The sequence below is a fragment of the Protopterus annectens genome, chromosome 14.part0, assembly GCF_019279795.1.
Source record: "Protopterus annectens isolate FY-2018-M chromosome 14.part0, PAN1.0, whole genome shotgun sequence".
Lineage (NCBI taxonomy): Eukaryota > Metazoa > Chordata > Ceratodontiformes > Protopteridae > Protopterus > Protopterus annectens.
The window spans coordinates 801113977-801129941 of NC_056748.1; the positions used below are offsets into that span (position 1 = coordinate 801113977).

At 45.7% G+C, this 15965-nt stretch overlaps 1 protein-coding gene across 1 annotated transcript in view; it reads left to right on the forward strand.

Annotated features, from left to right (window-relative positions):
• SUFU (SUFU negative regulator of hedgehog signaling) overlaps window positions 1-13100 on the forward strand; it is a 1639861-nt gene extending 1626761 nt beyond the window's left edge. Inside the window, exon 12 of the mRNA XM_044056544.1 lies at window positions 11844-13100. Coding sequence (XP_043912479.1) covers window positions 11844-11933 — 90 coding nt within the window. The 3' untranslated portion in view covers window positions 11934-13100. The remainder of the gene's footprint in view (window positions 1-11843) is intronic.
• Window positions 13101-15965: the final 2865 nt, after the last annotated feature.

Consider the following 15965-nt stretch of genomic DNA (forward strand, 5'->3'; position numbering starts at 1 on the left):
AAGACCCTCAGATCCAGGGTTGAGGGAATCTACTCCCAGATCCACGGCCTCCAGATTGAGGCCTTCGGATCCGTCCAGATCCAGGCCAGCCGCAGATCTGGTTTCCTCTGATCTGAGTCATGTGGGTCCAAGAGTTTGGATCCGCATTTGGCTTTGGATCCGAGGTGGTCTGTTCTGGGATTAGTGTTGAATCCTACTATTACTATAGAGGACTCCCTGTCAGTTTCTGGTTTGGGGCAGTCTCTGTCTGCTTCCAAGCAGAGGAGTCGATCTTCGGACAGGCAGGGGGAGATGTCCTTCAAGGATGCATCTGCAGTCCTTACATATGGGTTGTCCTGCCTTAGGCAGCCCTTCGGTCGGCCGGATTCCAAAGTTTGGGTCCGGCGTCGGCTGATGTCACCCCTTCCCCAACGTCAGAGCGCCTGGGGTATAAAAGTGTCAGCCGACGCCATCTTCCTCAGTCTTTCTTGCCGCGTGGTGCCCGAAGCAGAAGCAGTTCGCAAGTGCCGGTCGGCCAGCTCCTGTAACTTCAGCTACCGAAGACTTCAAAAAGCTAAGTACCCCGTTGGGGACTCTTTCTTGCCTCAGCCGATGTCAGATCAAACGCTTAAAGTTAATAATTGCTTGACTTGTGGGAAACAAATACCTCATAAGGATTTCCATTCCTACTGCCTCCCCTGCCTAGGCCCAGACCACGACGTCTCGGCCTGTACTGCCTGTGCCTCCTTTAATCGACGCACTCTTAGGCGTCGGGCGGAGTTTGCAGAGGAATTTTTGGGGGCTAGTTTCTCTTATAAAATGCCATCGGAGACTCCGACTTCTCATTTAATCAAGAAACGGAAGGACAAGGACCGACACACGCGAACCGTGGTTTCGGCTGAAACCGCTCCTAGGTCTACTGCGAGTGTCTCGGCTGAAACCGAGTCCTTGGTACTTCCGTCCGTAGAAACCGCTCAACCGACAACCTCGGTCCCGGAGGCCTTTTCTGAGTCGGTTACAGAATTACCCTCGGAAACCGGTGTTCAGGAACCTACCGACACCATTCCCCTAGACAAAACTACTCCAGCATGTGGGGCAGCCAGGCCCTCTGCATCCATGTCGATAAAAGCTTTCACTAGGGCTAAAGCTGCTAAGCAACAAAAAACTCTGCCTCCCAAGTCTATTTCTCAGGGGATCCACTACAGGTTCTCAGATACTAAGTTTGGCTGAGGACCTTATTTCCTTAATTAGGGGCTCTCAGCCTCATCCGGACAGGGGCTCTCAACCCCCACTAGACAAAAGGCCCAGGGTTGAGTCTGCTGAACCTCAGTCCTCTGATGAGGCCTCTGATGGCTCTGCTCTATCAGACTACCAGGAGGAGGCCTTCACGGCCTACGAGGATTCTGATGCAGAGGAATCTATTCCCTCTGCCTCCCCTACTGAAGAGCTGTCCTTTGGGGAGACCCTTCACTCCATGAGAGAGCATTTCCAGTGGCAGGGCCAGGAATTCTTCGATTCCAGGAAGAGATTAAGGACTTTTCTTCATTTACCTCAGCATAGACCTTTGGCTATTCCTCCTGTTTTAAGTGTCATTGATGATGTGTATTCTGAGTCTAGCACTACCCCTGACACCCTTCCTCCGGCTCCTATTAAACCCGATAGGTACTACAGGGTCCCGGACTTGCATCATTTCCTTTACAAGGCCCACTCTGCTGACCCAGGAACTATTTCCCAGGGTCCTAAAGGGGTTGCAGCTGCCACTACTAAAAATCCACTCCCCTCTGAAAGGGAGTCCAGGGCTTTAGAGAGATGGGGTAAAAAAGTGTACACTTCTTCCACTCTGTCTATGAGGGCTTTAAATTGTCAATTTCATATGATACAGTGCCAAGAGTATTTGTTAGATGAATTGCAGAAAAAACTGTCTTCGCCTGAACCCCTAGATCGTAAGTCACTTCAGGATCTGGTACATAATTCACAACAGGTTAGCAACCATTTCTTGCAGTGTGGTTATGATGCATTGGAAGCTTCATGTAGGTCAGCAATGACAGGTGCAGTCATACGTAGACATGCCTGGCTGAAGGAACAATCTCTGCCAGATCATGTTAAGGCTAAGCTTCTGGATGCTCCATTGGAAAAGCAAAAGTTATTTGGCTCCACTGCTCAAGAGGTCTTAAAGAAATTTGAGGAAAAGGCAAAATCTGTACAAACAGTCAAAGATTTCCTCCAGGTACAACCACCAAGATTCAGCAGAAATTGGCCTTCTAAGAATTGGTCCTTTCCAGAAGAGAGATTTCAAAGAGGCAAGAACAGGCGTGCCAGAGGTAGAGGGCAAGCTAGAGGCTCCTACAGAGGACGTCAATGGCAGCCTCCTAACCAGAGAGGTAGTGCAGGTCCAACAACTGCTGTACAAGGACAGACTCAATGACTTCACCTTGACCCCGCTGACCAGGGCTCAATTAGAAGCACCTTTGGGGAAAGTTGTCTTTATTCTCAAAAATTGGCACAGTATTACAAGGGACAAATGGACACTGCAAATAATAGACAAAGGATACAGGTTCCATTTCCATACATTACCAGAAAGAAAGGGAATGCCAAACCTGCCACCAAATCAGAGGGCAGAGGCTTTAAAACAAATTGCCAACCTATTGCAAATGAAAGCTATAGAAAAGGTTCCTCTCGCAGAACAAGGCCAAGGATTTTATTCCAGACTATTCCTTGTCCCAAGAAAAGAAAAACAATGGAGGCCTATTCTCGATTTGTCCTCACTGAATACTTATCTCATTGTGCCAAAATTCAAAATGCTGACCCTACAGCAACTCCTTCCCATGCTGGGCAAGGGGTCTTGGCTGGTAACTCTAGACCTCAAGGAGGCATACCTGCATGTCCCTATCAGACAAAGTTGCAGAAGACACCTCAGATTTCTTGCAGGTTCAGAGCATTATAAATTCTCAGCATTGCCCTTTGGCTTATCTACTGCGCCCAGAGTATTCACGAAATGCCTGGCATCAGTAATTGCACACTGCAGACTTCAGGGGATTCAAATATACCCGTATCTGGACGACTGCCTTATACAAGCGGACAGCCAACAAGCTTTGGAAATGCATTTGAATTATGCCATCCGCCTACTACAGGCCTTGGGATACACAGTCAACATTCACAAGTCAAGACTTGTGCCATCCCAAAGAATAACTTTTCTGGGTGCGGAACTAGATACAACCACCCAAATGGCTTTTCTCACAGAAGAAAAACAAAGACAACTACCGGATTACTTCAAAAATCTAACAAAACAAACTCAGATGACTGCAAGGAAAATCCTGCAGGCCCTTTGTTACATGGCATCGTGCATTCTTCTGATTCCACAAGCGAGGCTGCATATGAGAAGACTACAATGGTACCTAAGGAGTTTATGGTCTCAGCACAATCACAGCCTAGAAGCTTTGATACCACTCATTCCATGCCTTCAAAAGGAATTCCTGTGGTGGGCCCAAGCAAGCCAGTCAAACAGGGGCCTGCCTTTCAGCAAACCAGTAACCAGTCAAACCATTACCTCAGACGCTTCAGACCATGGATGGGGAGCACATATGGAGAACAGATGCATCCAAGGTCTATGGTCTCAGAAAGAATTGCGCATGCACATAAACCAAAAGGAAATGCTGGCAGTGATTCATGCAATCGAGGCCTTCAAGCTCTTTCTACATCAAGGCCACCTGCTAATAAAGACAGACAGTACCACAGTTATGTGGTACATAAACAAGCAAGGAGGTACCCATTCCTACCCTCTTTGCAGACTAGCAATGAATCTTTGGGAACTTTCCCTAAAACTCAGTATAGAGCTGCAGTCCCAGTTTGTGCCAGGAAAAGACAATATACTGGCGGACAGCCTAAGCAGAAATACCATGGACCCACACGAATGGATGCTGCACCCAGACATCTTCCTTCAGATAACACAATCATGGGGGAGGCTGGACATGGATCTTTTTGCCTCCCACCACAATCATCAGCTGAAGAAATTCTGCACAAGGACATACCACCCACAAGCATGGAAAGTGGACGCCCTCTCTTTCAGTTGGAATACTCTAACAGTGTATGCATTTCCACCACTCCCACTAATGACCAAGGTCTTACTGAAAATCAAGACAGAGCAGCCAAAAGTGATTCTAATAGCCCCGGACTGGCCAAGGCAGCACTGGTACCCACTGTTACGGACCCTGTCACACACAAAACCATGTCCTCTACCACTATGGACACTCCTTCTGACACAACACAATTACAAAACTCTGCACTCCAGCCTAAAAACCCTGCAGCTGACAGCCTGGAGAATACCTTGACTCCTCACCAGGAAAAGCTATCAAAGAGAGTGAAGGATATCATCATGGATGCTCGCAGACCTTCCACGAGAAAGACATATTCAGCAAAATGGAAAAGATTCCACAGTTGGAGCACCGCAAAGGGCCTAGAAGCCACAGTGATGAGCATGGCACATATCCTGGAATACTTGGCAGACATGCTCCATAATGGCCTTTCTTACTCTTCCATAAAAATTAATGCTTCAGCAATTTCAGCAGAATACAATACTGATCCACCTGTCTTCTCTCATCCTCTCCTAAGGCAGTTTCTAAGAGGAATTAAAAACATCAATCCTCCAAGAAAACCACCAGTGCCTACATGGGACCTTAACTTCATGTTGGAAATGTTGACTTTACCTCCCTTTGAACCAGCAGCATCTTCAGAGTTACAGTTCCTGTCTTGGAAGACTGCCTTCCTTCTGGCCATAATCTCAGCAAGAAGAGTATCTGAATTGCAGGCACTCATGGCAGTACAACCATTTCTTATTTTTCATCAGGACAGAGTTTCCTTGAGAACCAATCCTTCATTCATGCCAAAGGTGGTATCCAGGGTCTCATTGAACCAAGCTATTCACCTGCCTACCTTCTTTCCAAACCCACAAAACAAGGGAGAGAAACTTCTGCATACCCTGGACATTCACAGACAGTTACGCTACTACTTGGACAGAACTAAGACTTTCAGAAAAACTGACCAGCTGTTGGTAGCATATGCTGCAGGCATTCAAGGAAAAGCAATTTCCAAACAGACAATTTCAAAATGGATAGGAAATTGCATTCGATTCTGCTATTCTTATCATGGAAAAGCTGTGCCAGCTAACATCAGACCTCATTCCACCAGAGCTACAGCCACCTCCACAGCCTTCTTAAGAGGGGTGGCTACCAAGGACATTTTAGAAGCTGCTACATGGAGCTCCGTGCATACATTTTCCAAGCATTACAATTTACCGTTATATTCCAGATACAGAGCAGGCTTTGCTACGGCAGTCCTGCAGGGCATTTTAGCTACACCATCATTTTCTTAGAGCCTACCACCCCCAGCTTGGCTATGGTATTCTACCCATATGTAAGGACTGCAGATGCATCCTTGAAGGACATAGTACAGTTTTGTACCTACCATAAATGTAGATGTCCGATAGGTATGCATCTGCAGTCAGGTTTACCCTCCCTCCTTCCCCTCTGTGGTACTTCTTGGGTACTTATCCCTCTTATAGCTAGCTGGGGTTATCTGTTATGGTGTATTTGTTTTATATTACTGTGCATGTTTGCAATATTTTGTATTTCTACCAAATTTAGCCTTCCTTAGAGGGCACCTGGCATCTGGGGCAAGAAAAACTGAGGAAGATGGCGTCTGCTGACACTTTTATACCCCAGGCGCTCTGACGTCGGGGAAGGGGCGACATCAGCCGACGCCGGACCCAGACTTTGGAATCCGGCCGACCGAAGGGCTGCCTAAGGCAGGACAACCCATATGTAAGGACTGCAGATGCATACCTATCGGACATCTACATTTATGGTAGGTACAAAACTGTACTATCCATGGGCTCCAGACATCCATCCCCAGCTAGGTCCTCTGACTCGTTTAGATCCTCCAGGAGTTCACTTAAGTTGGTTTCAGACTTTCAGGCCCTGGGCCGTATAGGGGAGGAGACAGGGGTCCCTAGAGGCCACTCTGTCTCTAACCCATCAGAGTCCCTGACTACCTCTGCATGATCTCCCCTGGACAGATGGAGTCCTGGGCCCAACCTGTCACCCCAGAGTACTTGGTTGGGGCTTCGGACCAATTTTCTCTGACCTGTCCCTTCCCCTTGGTGCTTTGGCCCTTGACAGCTTGGGGCCGGTAATATCAGGAGGTGCTAGTCCCTCTTCTCAGGTGAGCTTGCCTGCCAGGCGTGCGGATGTAGCATCGTACTGCCCTTTGGCCTTCCGGGTTGTAGAGCAGACTTTTTCCTCCACAAGAGTTTCCTCACAGGCCTTCCAGGGACCATCCCAGCCCTCCCAGAGAAGACTCATTTCATCCTGTTCCCGGTCAGCCCTCTCGAATTAGCCTTCAGGTGGGAGTCACCCCTCTCCTTGGGTTCTTCCTCTATTCCAAATCCAACCCTGAGCCCTCCCCACTCCCGAGGAGGTGCCTTGGAAGAGGTTGTGCAAGAGGAGGCACCTAGACTCGCCTACAGAGTCGCTCACAGATGATACAGACTTCGATGAAGGGGACAGGTTCCGCAGATCTTCGCCAGAAGATGTCTCCTTTGTGGACATCTTAGAAATTCTCAAGCTTAAAGGCAGATGGTCTTCCCCTCCCCCGTCCTCCAAGGAATTTGTATTCCTGAAAGCTTTCAGGACAGGACCATCTACCTCATGGCTTCCACCCCGCTGACGAACTTATAGACCTTATTACCAGCAGGGTGTGGAAGGAGTCCGATACTATGAAGCCTGTTCCTAAGCACGCAGATAAATTTCTCAGCCCTCCTTCTGACAAACAATTCTGGTCTAAGGGTGTGCCAGTTGATGTTATTGTGGTAGCGACCACCACCAAGAAAGAGCTGGCGGAGCAGAGTATGTCTTTTCATCCCCCTAACCGAGAGTCCCAGATGATTGACAGATAGGGAAATTGGGTTTTCACTCCAGCTACCTTTGGTCTGTGAGAGCTTAACTACTTGGCAAATTTCACCCAACTCCAGAGGGACTTGGTCAAGGAGCTTACCAAGTCCCTTTCTGAGTTACTGCCTGCTGGGGAGCTTAAGGTGTCCCCCAAGCTGTCTGCACTCACTTCCCTGGCTAATTCCTCGATGAGGCTGATTGCCAACTCTGTGGAAGGTGCCTCTCAAGCAGCCGTCACAGGCATCACTGTTCAGGTCAACCCTGGCTGCGCCTTTGCAGATTTGTGGAATCCTTTAAGGTGTCCTTCACCAACACCCCCTTTGATTGATTTACCCCTTTTGGGCCTTCAGTCAAAGAAACACTTACCCACAGCGAGCAGTATTGTAAGACCTTGTTGGCTGTGGGAATTAGGTTTTCTACCCCTCAGTGCTCCTCCACGACACAGCGAGGGGACAGGAAAATGTGGTTTCACAAGTCACAGTCTGCCTTTCAGGAGGCTCAGGATGAGCCCTCTTCTAGAGGTCAGGGGAGAGGGTTCAATGGCAGACACAGCCCCAGAGGCAGAGGGTAAAATCAGGGCTCCAGAGAACCTTTCTCTGAGAATCCCCCCTAGCGCACCTGAGGCGCTGCGTGACTGTCCTGCCCAGGCGACAGGCGGGGGTCGTTTGTCACTGCACCCTTTGGCCTGATCAGATATTATAAAATATTGCTGGATACTAAACATTATTTTCAGGAGCTGTTCTATTCCCTTTTCTAAGTCTTCTCCTCCAGTCAAAGAGATACCTCCCTGATGCGCCACCCCTTCAGTGGGAGTTAGTCTAGAAAGAAGTGCTCAAACTTCAGAAGCGAGCCATCCAAGAGGTCCCCCCAGGACAACGAGAATCCGGAACTTACTCTCACTTCTTTTTGGTGGCAAAGAATGCAGAGGACCTGCATCCAATCCTAGACCTCAGTGTGTTAGCTCTCTCTGTCAAGAAGTCCAAGTTCAGGATGGACATTGTCCAGCCCATTGTGCCTCTTTTGCACAAGGATGATTGGATGTGCTCTGTGGATCTCCAGGATGCGTACTATCATATAAAAATGGGCAGGCGCTTCAGGAGACATCTACGCTTTCACATAGGGGCCAATCACTACCACCGGTTCAGGACCCTGCCCTTTGGTCTCACCACAGCCCCCGGGTGTTCACTAAGTGCATGGCAGTGGTTGCAGCTCACCTGAGACTGCAAAGATTCCAGGTGTTTCCTTACCTCAATGACTGGCTCCTCACAGCTCTCACCAAGCATCGTCTGACCACAACCGCTCAGTATGTGCTTTGTCTGTTTGATCAGTTGGGGATTGCAGTGAATCTCCCCGAATCTAATTTGATTCCATCCCAAAATTTGGAGTTCATCGGGATTCAGCTGAACACTATGTCAGAGATTGCAGCGCCCCCCTCTCCGCCACTTGCATCTCATTGGATCTCGTGTCTAATGCCTTCTAGCTCTGACTTGTCCCCAGGTCTACTTTATTCTCAGGGCCTTAGAGTCCATGGCGGTGGCAATTTATCAAGTGCCATTAGCCAGGTTCTACATGAGGGTTCTTCAGTGGACTCTTCCAGTCCAGTGGACTTCCCTGTCTCATCCGATGACAATGTCAGTCCATCTCACTCCAGTGTGCAGTCGTCATCTCCTTTGGTGGGTTTAATCTCCTGACCTACTAGCAGGCAGACCATTCTCTGTTCCTCCCCCCAGTGCCACCGTGACCTTTGATGCTACCTTGTTAGGGTGGGGGGAGTTTACCAGGGGAAAGACAGTCCAAGGCACATGTCCTCCGCAGAGACCAAACTACACATAAATGTACTGGAGATCAGCAGTCCTCCTCACACTGCACGCCTTTCAGGACTGTCTCCCTCTGGGTACCATTGCATTTCACATGGACAACATGGCTGGCATGTGGTACATCAACAAGCAAGGGGGCACACATTCTTATCTGCTTTGTTGCAAGGCCGTGGGGGTGTGCTAATGGGCAATGTCCTCGAGGTGCTTTCTTCTTGCAACGCACATTCACGGCGAATCCAGGGTATTGGCACACAGACTCAACAGAGCATTCCCAAGTCCTCATGAGTGGTCCCTGAATCCTTCAGTGGAGAAAGAGGTCTTCCATCACTGGGGTCAGCAGTGCTGCAGCCTGTTTGCTTCCCCTTACAACCCCAAATGCAGCTGGTATTTCACCCTGATTCCCCCTCTTGGGAAGTCACCTAGGGATGCTCTGGTCCACGATTGTCTTCCGGGTCTCCTTTGTGCCTGTTGTCCTATTCCTGTTATTCCCTGTGTGCTTCAGAGCTCGATGCTCCAAGGCCACCTTGATCCTCCTCACCCCCATTTGTCTTCGGCAGGTGTGGTTTCCCCCTCCTACGGTCTCATTTGAAGTACCCCCTTGGGTACTAGATCCCCTCCCAGATCTGATTTCTCATCCCTCCCAGCTTCCAGCCTTGGCACTCTTCGTCTTACGGCATGGTTTGTCCACTTCCTGTAATCTTGAATCAGTCCAGGCTTGCCTCTCCTGTCAAGGACAGTATTCTGGCCTCTCAGAGGTCATCCACCAGGAAGGTATACGTGAGTAAGTTAAAAAGGTTTTCTGTTTGGGCCAAGCAGCAAGATCTGGACCCCTTCTCTGCTTCCATCCCAGGCATTATTGTTCTTGTCTTCGCTTTTTCAAGAAGGGACTAACTTCTCTACTGTCAAAGTGCAATTGGTGGCTATCGCCAACTTTCATGTCTGAGAGGAACCTACCTTTTTTTCTTGTCTTTGTAAGGCATTTTTGAAGGGTGTTTTTCTGCTCTGGCCTCCTGACAAGGATCCTTCCCCTCCTTGGGACCTTTCTTTCTTGATGCAATCTCTTCCACAGAGCCCCTCTGAGGCTGCTGCCACATGTGATGTGAATTTTTTGTCATGGAAGACCGCCTCTGTGGTAGCCATAACTTCGGCAAGGAGAGTTTCAGAATTTCGGGCTCTTTCTATCAAACCGCCTTACATAGTGTTTCATAAAGACAGAGTGGCTGTTTGAACTAATCCTTCCTTCCTTCCTTCATGCCTAAAATAGCCACAGAAGCTAATCTGAATCGGTCAATTCAGCTGCCAGTTTTCTTCCCTCACTTTTCTAATAAAGGGGAGTATCTGTTGCATACGCTTGATGTTCATAGACAGTTGCAATTCTACTTGGATAGCACAAAAGGTTTTCACAGATCTGACCATCTGTTTGTGGTATTCTCTCTCAACAGAAAGGGTCAGGGTTTTCTCATTGGATTTCAAACTGCATTTCCTTTGCCTATTTGTCTAAAGGCTTATATTTACCAGGTCCAATCCACTAGATCAATGGCTATGTCAGTTTTCTGTTTGGCCCATCATTCCATAGATGAAATTTGTGCAGCAGCCACCTGGTCTACTCCTCACACTTTTGTCAATCATTATAAGCTTAACATTCTCTCCAGGAACAGGGCTTCCTTTTGCTCCACAGTTCTTCGTCATGTCCTTCCATGAAGCCACCCAGGATCTAGGGTAGCTGGGGACTGTGACCCAACAGTGAGGAATAGTGACATTGATAACATCAGATAGAGTTATGTACTTACCATAAGTTGGCATCTGTGTTATCCTATGTCACTATTCATCATTATCCCTCCTTCCTTCCCCCGTCCTGCGGGACCTAGGGGAAGAGGATATGTCCTGTCTGGTGGTCAAGGTCGTCTTGAGCTGCTTTCTGGCTGTAGGGCAAACTCGATCTGAGGGGTTAGAGGGCAGCAATGGATCATGGGAGTGGGAGTAGCTTGAGGCTAGAAGCTGTCTGCAAAGTTGCCGTATCGGATCTGATGTCGGATCCTACAACCCGATAATGATGAATAATAACATAGGATAACACAGATGCCAAGTTATGATAAGTACATAACCCTCTTTTCAGATTTGATTCAGGGAAGGCACCAAGGAGAGGCAACATAGCAGAGTGACAGGTTCATTAAAACACAGCAGCAGTAAGAGAGAGAAAATCCCTCAATACCTTTGCCCATGACACGACCCCTTAATTGAGAGAATATCAAATGTGTTTAAATGCATAGGTAAGTGCATATGTTTGCCATTGCAAGTTGTCTTTTATAGCATGGCAGATACTTTGTTTATAAGACTTTTGCTTGGGCGTAGTTCCAAACTAGATTACCTGCAGTTTAATGACTTTTAGACAATGTTTTTTTGAGTCAAGAATTTTACATTCTGGAGGTCAGCAGAGTCAGAGAATGTCTTTCTGAAGTTCCTTACTGCTAGAAAGTAAGGCAGCAGTAGCATCATCAGCTGTATAGATTGTGCGGTTGTACTGCTAGATACCTTTCCACATGCTGTTGTCGCAGGTATAGAATAAGGACAGATTCATAAGGGGGAGCGCGTCTTGGAATAGAGTTGGTTTGTAATGGATGATGTCAAGTTTCACTCTCTCTGCATAGATAAGTTTTCACGGCCCAGACAACTCTGTGCTTAAACAGGCTAATGGATTTTTTTTCTCTACTAGTAAGGTGTGCTTTATGTTGTCAAAAGGGTCTTGGTAAGGTCAAAAACATGATGCTAATAAATGTGTAGGAATGAAAATCTGATCTTTACAAATAGTAGACTAGGAATAACTTTCTGCTTTTGTCAAGTCATCTGTCAAGCAGAGATACAGTAATTTGGATTTTTTCAGTAATAAAATGCAAATAATGGGTTTGTTACTGGAATATGCTTTTTTTCCTCATGTACAGCATGAACCACATGATTATATGTTCTTAACAGACATACGTTAGCAGGAAGCTGTTCTTTGTTACCGGAACTTTATTTAAAAAAATGTACCATGTTTACATTTCTGGTTGTTTACTGACCTTTGTGTGCTTAAATGTGTTCTGTTTTCTTCCCATTTCTTTTTCAGCTTAAACTTCCAAAGGAGTACAGCTGGCCTGAAAAGAAGCTTAAGATTTCTATATTACCAGATGCAGTATTTGACAGCCCATTGCAGTAAATAAGAGCTATATTGCCTTCAGGATGGACAGCTGGGAGAACCACATTACACTGCAGTGACTCACACTTCAGCTGTTGCAGTAAAAAAAAAAAAAACAGTGACAGCTGATTCCTCTGTGTTTGGTGCGGCTCATTTGCTTAGATATTTTAGTTGGAAAATCCTTGAATTTGTCGCAGTGGTAGTCACCTCCTGCACTTTAACTTGTAGCGTTGATGTGGGATTTCTTTAAATCTAAGGCTGTTGTCTTCATGAAGAAAATGTGTGACTAATCCTATGCTGACAACTTTCATGAACACATTCAGGGGAAAAAAGAGTGATATGAAATACTTCAGTAAAATTATTCATTCTAGAATGCTATGTCTGTTAAGAACAAAGCAGTAGTAGGAGATGCCCAAAACTGTAAAGGGGGTTGCAGTTTGTTTTTATTCCATCCATGCTCAAGTATTTCCTTTTTTGGAACTACAGCAATTTTGTTACTTGTTTGCACAGGCTATCATTTCAATCTAAATAATCTGTTCATCATTGCCTTGGACTGCACCAGACTGCCATAATTACTCTTAAGCATACATTATGTGTTTTATGATTATTTGACTGACAAGTCAACACTGCTATCCCTACACCCTACATCTGTGTAGCCATTCTTTTCATTTTCCATTTCTGTTTACTGTTACACTAGTTTGAAGTGCCTCTCCCTTCCATTCACCTGGTCCTTAACTCTTATAACTTAAATAAATACGTGTATAAGTCATACTCAGCGTAAGGATCGATAGGGTGCCTATTTGTGGTGGCACATTTATCTGTGTCCCTTCCTTCCATTTTATAATGAGAACAGGTATATTTTTTCAGATTGCTGTACCATAATTTTTATAATGTTTTGAAAAAAATATATATGCTGAGTTTCCTTTTTAGAATACCCACAGAATTAATTAAGTTATATACTCTCCTCTTTTCATTTTTGAGATTTCAGACTATTTTGTTAGGTTTTGAGTAGCAAAAATGCACAGTTCATTTCAGATTGACTAGTTTTTCTGCCATTTCTTTTCTTGACTGAAGTACAGACAAAATGTTTGTACCTAAAGTTGTTTTTATCTGAAGTTTGTAATAATGCCAAAGATGTTATAGACTGTTCAGCAATGTGTTTTGTGCATTATATTTGTTAGAGGTTAAGTTTTTGTATGCTTGTATTTTTTAATTGTCGTTCGTCTGCAACAGAAAATGGATGTAGAATTGAGTGGGGAATGGAGTAGATTGGGTAATCCATTTCTGCGTTGCTTTGAAGTAGTTTAGCAGGTTTATAGCTATTTAAATGCAGTGTATCCCTCTTCTGCGTTTCAGCCATTTGGCCTTCCTCCCATTCTTTCTGTAAGACTCAAAAAACATTATAGCCTGTCTCCAGAATATAGTGACACAAATGCGGCAGGTTTTCATCTTAATATTTTCTTTTGTAGTACTGACTACTGGGGATTTTGCTTGCAGATGTCCACTGGCCAGCACAGCTTCCAAAGCTGTTTACACTTCCCTGTCTTTTCCTGGTTCGCTGCCTCCCACTAGGACATCAGGACTTTGGTGGTACAAAAGGACATCAGCCAGCATTATCTTTAGATCTTGCTACAATTTGATAAACAGACTGAGCCTCAGTTGTATCATGTATCATCAGTCTGTCAATTATGTCTGCTTCTAGAGTTACAGGTAAGTACCCCACTAGGAAAAAATTCTTAGTTCATTTAGGATTGTTTGAAGGCTCATTGTTTTTTTTTGGCGGATTATGTTGGACAGAGGTTTCTTTCTAAGGTAGTCAACTGTTTTCATGCAGATACAAATTTCTCCATCTGTTATGATTTTTGTGCAGAAAGCAAATTTCTCATCATGAATTTTGCCTTTGTTGCACAGGGTGGAATCTTTCTAGTAGTACTTATTTCTGAAGATAATGCATACCTAGTCCAGGTCCACCTTGTCCGTACCTAGGATCTTCCTGTGACTTCCCATGAGTAGTAATACTTGGAGAAATACCAAAAAGAAAAATCTTGGGAGTCCGAAAATGCTATGTCCGAGTCAGATAACCTACCTAGCTTTGAAGATGCTGGTGTCAGTGAGGCTCGTTTGCAGCCCTGTACCAGGCATCAGTTGCCAAAATTGCTGGGTTGACCCCTCCCTGATCACTGCACTATCCACCCAGAAAACCTCCTTCCAAACTGAGCCACTTTGTCCTGATTATTAGGATTTAATGTGGACCTCTGATTCTGATGCCCATATCATCACCACTACAGGGAAGGGTGGCATGCTTTTTGTCAACCTGAAGATCAAAGGAAAAAGTTTTGAGGTCACAGGTGTCAGTTTATCAAGGCCTGTAGAGTGCACCACTATTCCAAATGCAGGCCTAAGACACCCAAGCCTGCATGGACATCAGATACCTAGTCTGATTGGGCTCCCCCCTCCCCATTTGCTGACCTCAGGCTGGCGCAGGACTTTATAGATGTTTTGAAGTTTAGACTGCACACCTCTAATGCATTTTCAGTGTTATGGGTACCCTCTGCAAAAATAAAGAACACCATCTCCCTTGAAGAGAGTCCGATATGTCAGACTCTGAGATGGACAAAGTTGCCTATGTGGGATAAAAGTCTACTGTTTTATTTGAGTTGCTCACTGAGGATGTCTGGTCTTCTGCCTCACCCCATTGGATGTATCATTTGGGAATACACTTCACAGAAAGAATGAATGAATAAGACCTTTAAATGACAGGCACAAAATATTCTTAGGACCATATTAGGTGTAGGAGTTTTCTGGGCCTGACTGAACTCGGACCTTTGGCTATTCGTGTAGTAGTAGAAGTCCTGGATGATTCATTTGATAGTGCCTCTTTGGAGGTAGGTTCCTAACCCTCTTAGGATGTCAGAGTTTTTCTTTAGGGTCCATGACTGTCAAAGTCTATAGTGTTGTCCATGAATTTTGGAAAGGGGTCTACTGTATCTTCAACCAAGATCTCTCTTCCCAGTGACAAGGGTGGGGAGGAGATCCTCAATTGGTTTTGTAAGCTGACTTAAGCTTCTGCTATCCTGGTCATTAAGGCCCTTCACTGTCAGTCTCAAGTGTTGAAGTTTCAGGAGTCACATCTTAACCATTTGAGACAGAAGGGTAGAGAATAAAAATTTAGAGGTATATGTTTGACATCTGCAGTTTCAATTCCCAGATTGCCAGGCAGTCTATGAAATGTAGCTGTGATGCTGTGTCCAGCTGCCTCGAATTGCTGCCTTGGAAAACTGGATTGCTGGTATTACTGATATCTTCTAGAAGAATTTTGAAGTTCCAGACCTCCATGTGTAAGGAGCCATGTCTAATCTTTCCCAAGGATGGAGTCATCCCAACAACTCACCCTTCCTTTGTGCTTAACGTGGTGTCAGAGTTATCCTTGAAGCTGACTGTTCATCTCCCTGTGTTTTGCCACTTGCTCGGCATAAGGGAGAAAGAATCACTAGATGTGCAGAAGCAACCAAGATTTTATTTGATTAAAGTACATCAGTAAATCTGATCAGCTGGTTAGCAAACAGACCATGTCAAAGTAGGTAACACATACCATTTTCTACTTTTGATCCTGTTGTAGTAAGACAGTTCAGGCCATGTTGGAGCCCATTTTATAAGCACCACTGCAGTTACCACTGTCTTACTTTACTCATCATAGATAATATGCAGCTTATCTTGGAAGCAGCTGCTTTGACTTCTACACAGATCTTTTCCCAAGCATTATATTCTGAGCATTGTTTCCAGGGCCAGAGAATGGCTCTGCTGTGGCCATTTGGCAGGGCCTGTTATCCTGTGCTTCTTCCAAGCATCAGGCAGTGTGGTCTGTAAGCTCTGGGAGTCTTCCCAAGTGTCACTGCTGCAGCAGTAAATACAGTGAATGTGCTACAAATGTGTTAGGGATTTAACATGATTGTAAGTGTTCTGGTATATTTGTTATTGCAGTACACATGTCCTCCCACTTTTCTGTCTTTTTTTTGTGTGTCACTGGGTTGGATTGGAGTGGGTACCAGGTCA